This window comes from Carya illinoinensis, chromosome 4 (assembly GCF_018687715.1).
Source record: "Carya illinoinensis cultivar Pawnee chromosome 4, C.illinoinensisPawnee_v1, whole genome shotgun sequence".
NCBI lineage: Eukaryota > Viridiplantae > Streptophyta > Magnoliopsida > Fagales > Juglandaceae > Carya > Carya illinoinensis.
Genome location: NC_056755.1, coordinates 12,684,861 through 12,691,442, shown reverse-complemented (window position 1 = coordinate 12,691,442; position 6,582 = coordinate 12,684,861). Strand labels below are relative to the sequence as shown.

At 41.2% G+C, this 6,582-nt stretch overlaps 1 protein-coding gene across 1 annotated transcript; it reads right to left on the bottom strand.

Annotated features, from left to right (window-relative positions):
• Positions 1 to 3,242: 3,242 nt before the first annotated feature.
• Positions 3,243 to 6,350, bottom strand: LOC122307626 (phospho-2-dehydro-3-deoxyheptonate aldolase 2, chloroplastic-like). The gene is made up of 5 exons (XM_043120620.1): positions 5,593 to 6,350; positions 5,152 to 5,429; positions 4,666 to 4,942; positions 4,242 to 4,487; positions 3,243 to 3,733 (listed from the first exon to the last, which is right to left on the bottom strand). The coding sequence occupies exons 1-5, from the start codon at positions 6,109 to 6,111 to the stop codon at positions 3,470 to 3,472; spliced, it is 1,584 nt and encodes a 527-aa protein (XP_042976554.1). The 5' UTR covers positions 6,112 to 6,350; the 3' UTR covers positions 3,243 to 3,469.
• Between the last annotated feature and the right edge of the window lie 232 nt (positions 6,351 to 6,582).

The window sequence follows — 6,582 nt, the reverse complement described above, 5'->3', positions numbered from 1 at the left end:
TTTTCATTAACAATTGCAGCATCAATATTAACTTTTGTAATGCCTTCCACTGGTGCATTCCATTTAATATGTACTCTGGTTAGCACCTCTCTTGCCTCCGTCCCTTTAGCCAATTTTTGTGCTTCCCTAAACTCTTCTAAGTTAGCCAAAATCCTTTGGATTAGGTTAGCAGGATTTTTAACTTTACTTTCAAAAATAAATTTGTTCCCATAGTCCATAGACCTCTAAAACTTACTACTAACTCCTCCATTTGTTCCTTCTAAAAATGCTTCTGCAGTTTTTCTCATAAACAAGAAAATTTTATATCATACAGTATCGGCTACTTCTCCAAAACTCTCTCTCCCTTCTCTCTCCAGAGACTCGCCCCCAACAGAAACCCAACTCAAAGGGGGGTGGAACTTCAGCTCTTACCTCCCTCCTACCATCTGATTAGACCAAAAATTGTATAGCCCTTTATTTTCCAGTTTTGGTTTGTTTTTCTGTCCAAAGTATGGTGAAATGCCGATTTGTTGTTTTCTGGAGCCTAGCGACTACCACGCGCCCTACTGTAGGATTTCCAAACCGCCGATCCTTTGAATGGTTGAAAGCTTTTGTCGAATGCGTAAGGCACACTGTGGGTCAAAGCAGCACGTGAGATCCATGCACTACCACACCGGGAAACTTCTACTACCGCCACACGTAGCGTTTTTGAGACCAGAGACCTCGGTTTCTTTAGACTCGACTGGCCACCACACTCCTAGTGCGGGTGACCCCGCCCCCACAGTTTTTTTGTTTATTGTATTTTACTTTCCTTCAAACTGAAAATGTAGATCTATAGTTGTAATTCATCATTTTCACATCCATCTTTATGTTTGTTGTTATTTACTTTTATTTAGTTAAAAATAAAAAAGAAATAGTCTCTTAGATATTTTGTCCATAGAGTGAAAATCCTCTCCTCCACTGGAGAGTGAGGTTTGAAATTTCTGTTATATGGCGTATTGGTCCCTCAACTTGATTGAAGCTTCAGTCAGCTCAGGATATTTAGTAGAAGTACTTCAGTTCAATGTTTCATACAAGTAGAGCTTCAATACCAATGCTAACAACATAGGAGACACAAACCCAATCTCTATAAACCTCAACAAATCAATCAAAATATAAATTTTGTAAGGAGAATTCAATGGAGTTGCTGGCTTTCTACTTAAAAGAGTTATTGTGTGCAAATTAATTTCAGAGGATGCAGAGGGTCCCATGCAGCTTAGCTACCTCTTCGCATTGTCAACATAATTGAGAAATGTACTAATAGCTGATCTATCCAACACATGCAGAGATTTATGAGAGTGCATGTTGGGAATTCTCAAGGGACATGGTGGATCCATTCAGGGATTAATGAGAAGTGTGATAGATCATTATGTGGTCACACCTAATTAAGAGTCGAAGGTAAGCAATTACCAAATTAATCAAGCATTGAGATTATCAGATGGACGTGATCTTGGGATCACCATGATGACCTAAGTTTCAACTCAACCAGTAATGATTGTGTTTCGTCTACCCCTGCGCATGGATACAATGCATGTGTTGGCATCTAACTTTGGTTGCTCGCAGCTTTTGCATGCCGGCTATACGTGTCTCCCTTCAGAGCCACTCTTAGTAAATTCTATTGGTTTTCTTCTTCGTTTCTGAATTATTGTTATACATAAATAAGTAAGGTCAATTATAAAGCTGCTTGGCTAGATCTAAACACCACTGGCCTTTGAATAATCGAGTCCAAAGTTATAGCTATAAAAAAAGGAATTAGGCTATATAATATAGGGTTATTTGCAAATCAGTAGTTGGATTTTCACCGTTTTACAAAAAGTTTCTTTAAGTTTTTACAAAATTTAATTATTGAATTTTAAAAAATTTACAATTAGTTGCTTTCGTCCAAGATCCACAAATTTTTTACCATACATATGCCCAAGTCAAGGTCTCTGGGATGTTGTAAATAACAGATTCCGACTCTCTTCTGTTTTTCTACCGAAGCAAATACCCCAGTGCCCAACACTCAATGCCAGTTTTTTCACGTGAGAGGAGGGTACTGATGCTTCGGCTTCTTCCTCATTCTTCTCTTTCCCTATCTATCTACTCTGCTCATTGAGATATCTCTAGGTTTTTTAGTTGTTTTTGTTGTCACTTTTCCTCTTAAGGCACACAAACACTTATTTGTAGCATTTCGGCAACCTTTGAGACACGCACCGTGCGAGAAGGTTCTTAAGCTGCCGATCATTCGGATAGAAGTGATGGTGTAACAAAACGACACCTGCGTCTCTCACACGCCTCCCCTTCCCAGAGCCTATATTGCCAGTAGTGAGTGTTACATGCACTTGACCAAAAAATTCCTGACTCCTAGATGTGACTGTTGTCGCCATACCGAGAAAGGAACATGCGTTCCAAGCGGCGGTGCAGATTCCAGTTTCTCCAAGTTAACTCAAATTGCAATACTTCTATCTTTGCCTCTTATATCCAAAAAGTTAAAAATTCGAACCGTTAGCACTCAATGATCATTACCCCTTCTTTAGTTCCTTGATGGTTTCTTTTTGCCAATTCACGAGCTCCGCTTTTTTTAATTTTGCCCATAGTGTGAGAACCACTTGTATTCTTTTATTGTGTGATTGAGTTACGATTTTTTATCTAACTTTATATTATAAGAGTTGTCCCACTTTGTCATAGGATCGTGAAGACGAAAGAAGTGGATCTCCCAAACAACCATTTCAGAACAAAATGTAGCCACATCAACCTCGATGACCTCTAATACTGGGGTTACAATCCCTAAAGTTTGTCGGGTTGTCGTTTGATTGTTTTGACATTGTTCACTTTCTTGCTTTAATACACGAGACTTTTAAGCCATCCCAGTATGAACTGAACAAAAGTCAGGTTTTCTTTGCCATCAGTCAGTACTACCGCTTTTGGGAGAGGAAGATGCATTCGAACTTTTAGATTCTCTTATTAATCTAGCAAGTGATGTGATAAATATACATGGCTGACACATGCATTCAATGTCCTTGTGGCCCAATAGGTATATAATTCTTAAGATTTTTAGTCCAAAGTTCAAATGAGCAGATTAAAGGAAAATCATACCTTTTCATTCATTTTCAATTAATGCCAAAATACCCTTTGCTTTTATTTATTTCCTTCAAAAATCTTCAAAGATTTTTTTTTTTTCCCCTTTGTGAATCTTTAAAACAATTACTTGCTCATACGAAATCCACACATAAATAGATGATAAATACAGAAACCAAATGAAAATACTAAATAAATGATCAGGAAATTCTACAAGGCTGCTCCACAAGTACCCCGACACTTGCATTTGCAGATTCCAGTCAAAGAGGCACCACATCTCACATAAGATCGAATTTGTTAATATTGAAGTAGCTTCTTTACGTACGGAGTTCAACGATTTCCAAATTTATTCACTACCAAATGAATTGGCATTGCCAATTTGAAGCTTAATTTTCTAAAGGCTCAAGGAAACCCGACGTTGAGCTCCGATTCTTCTCTTTCTAAGTCGCTCTGCAACGATGAAGGCTAGCTCGAGAGACTGAGAAGCGTTGAGCCTCGGGTCACAGTGAGTGTGATAACGTGAGCTCAGATCATCATAGGTAACTGCTCGAGACCCTCCAATGCATTCTGTCACGTTCTGGCCTGTCATCTCCAGATGAACTCCACCAGGGTGGCTTCCTTCTTGTTCATGAACATCAAAGAATGCTCGCACCTCAGCCTACCATAAAAGACGTTGTTATATGAGAATTATGGTCATGATTTTGGAAAAACACAAAATAATTTCTGCACCTAGATGTTCGCTTTAATTACTTGTGATAATTTTCTAGTCAAAGTAGATAATTAAGTACACAACCACCTCAAAGCTAATCAGTAGATGACCACATGTTGATTGAATGAGCGTTCAAGTTTGGTGGAACCCTTTAGGTAAGGGGTTGGCCTTGACTTGGACTCTTCACCAACCCCATAATTGGTTGGTGGCATGAGACTCAATATTGGGTTAACCGCTGTAGTCTCTAGCAGTAATCTTTTACTCTACTCAACAATTTTTCTAGAGATCAATGATAATCATGACTTGGTCTGTTCACCTAACAGGAATCACTAATTAGATGACAATCTAGCTATTGGTTTTACATTAAATGTTAGAAATGTTCATTTCCACAAACTGGGTTAGTAATGATCAATTTGATGTCTAATTCTATTGTAAATAAGTTGCGAGAGAATTATACCAGTATTGCATCAAAAGGACGCGTCTTGAGTCCACAAGGTGCCGATATGGTGTTCCCGTGCATTGGATCACAGACCCAGGTCACAATTTGCCCAGCCCTACGGACAGCTCTGATCATATGTGGGAACTTAACTCGCATGTTCTCAGCACCCATTCTTGCAATTATCGTAATCCTTCCTGGCTTGTTCTGGGGATTCAGGATCTCAATGAGTTTAACTAGATCATTTGGATCCATTTTGTTGCTAACCTGCATTAAAAAAGAAATACACTTTTAGCCAATCTGAATCTTGCTGAAAGCAAACAAAACTAAAAACAAATTTCTGCAGGTTTTAAGATACCATTTAAAACTACTAACAGTTTTCTAATGAGAAATTACAACCAGATCTAAAAAAGTTTAGGAAAACATCCTTTATTGTTAATAATACCTTGATGCCAATGGGATTGGAAACTCCCCTGAGGAACTCTACATGGGCACCGTCCAATTGCCGGGTGCGCTCCCCAACCCAAAGCATGTGAGCAGAGCAATCGTAGTATAGGCCAGAAGTTGAATCCTTCCTGGTGAGTGCTTGCTCATAAGGCAAATGCAAACACTCATGCGAGGTCCAGAATTCAGTTGTTTTCATTACAGGGTGGTCAACGGTAAGTCCCGCAGCCGCCATGAATCCTAGAGCCTCATCCACCCGATGAGCCAGTTCCTGGTATCTGTTTAACCATCCCATGAATTAACAAACAAATTAAAGCAATGTCACTAGCTAGATTTTATTTTTTTGGGCACACGTTCTAGGCTATGCTTCAAATTTTCACGCAATGATCAAGGCTCGTTGAATATTGTAAAGTACCAAAAGCTAAAACTTTACAAGTTCACGTTTACTGTGGAGAAACGAAACCGAGATAAGTTTAAGAAAGCATACCTATCTCCCTGCTCACTGTGCTCAGCAAAATCAAGATTCCATTCGCTAATCCTCTGAATTGCAGCATATCCTCCAGTGGCAAAGGCCCTAAGAAGGTTCAGAGTCGCCGCGGATTGGCAATAAGCCCTTATCAATCTCTGGGGGTCCGGAATCCTTGATTTCTCGTCAAAAGCGTCTCCATTTATGTTGTCTCCTTTGTAACTCGGCAGCTTCACACCATCCCTCTCCTCAAATGGAGCCGATCTGGGTTTCGCAAACTGACCAGCCATTCTCCCAACCTAAAACAGACCAACCCACCACGATTCTCAATCATAATTCAAAAATCCAAATATTGAAATAATCAAATCTAAAAATGTTCCTGTGGTTAGCACCGAGAGAAAAAAGTAATATAGATCATTTCAACATCTATAACACAAACAACCCAAGAGAAGCTATACAGACCCTAACGATAGGCATTTGACCACCAAACATAAGAACAGCACCCATCTGAAGAAGCACCCTGAATGTGTCCCTTATGTTGTTCGCACTGAACTCCTTGAAACTCTCGGCGCAGTCCCCTCCTTGCAAGAGAAAGGCATTGCCTACGGCCGCCTCGGCCAGCTTCTCCTCCAGGTGCCTCGCCTCGCCAGCGAAAACGATGGGAGGGAAGGCCTCGATGGTCTGCAGCACGGAGTCCAGCTCCTTCTGGTCCGGGTACTCCGGGAGCTGCAGCGCCGTCTTGGACTTCCAGGACTCCACCGACCATTTCAAATTCGATGCCGCGACGGGCGGCGTAGACTGCTTGGTGGAGGGCTCTGCGGCATGGACAGCCGAGATGCGAGTGATCAGGGGCTTGGCGTCGTGCGCTTTGGTGGAAGTGGGGACCAGAGAGTAAGTGGGTTGGTGATGGGGGTGAGAGAGAACGTGGTTGTTGCTGTATAAGGACTTGGATGAGAAGGCGGCGGCCTTTGAGAGAGCCATTGTTAAGCTAGCTGGCAGAGTTTGATGGCTGCGTTAGCGTGTGTTTCTCTTCCTCTCTTACTTTTTCTTCCTTTCTAGCTAGAGAGAGAGAGAGATAGAGAGTTTTACTTTCGGGAGGGCCTGAGAGAAACACAGAGGCCGAGAATGGGGTTTTATAGGGAGGTTTTAGAGAGAAGAGTGATGGGGTTCGGTTGGGTGGGGTGCTTCCTTCAACGGTCAACTGCATGCAAAATGGGAGAAGACTCGGTGGTGGTAGAGGCGGCAGCATGTAGTTAGACTTAAGAAATGGTGAGGCTGGGGTATTCCTGTAATTTACACCGAAGACAAGTGGACGTGGGCGTTCCCGTAAATCAAGTGGAAATCAGAGGGGTAATATTTAGGAGAATGTACCATAATATCACGCACTTTAATCTATTACCTACCCTACCGAACCGTTGCTCATTACCTACCGAAAAAAAAAAAAAAAAACAA

Coding starts and splice junctions, on each gene's coding strand:
- LOC122307626 (XM_043120620.1), bottom strand. CDS start 6,111: ATGGCTCTCTCAAAGGCCGCCGCCTTCTCATCCAAGTCCTTATACAGC. Junction 4,943..5,151: donor CACAGTGAGCAGGGAGATAG/GTATGCTTTCTT, acceptor ATGGTTAAACAG/ATACCAGGAACTGGCTCATC. Junction 4,488..4,665: donor CCAATCCCATTGGCATCAAG/GTATTATTAACA, acceptor TTTTTAATGCAG/GTTAGCAACAAAATGGATCC.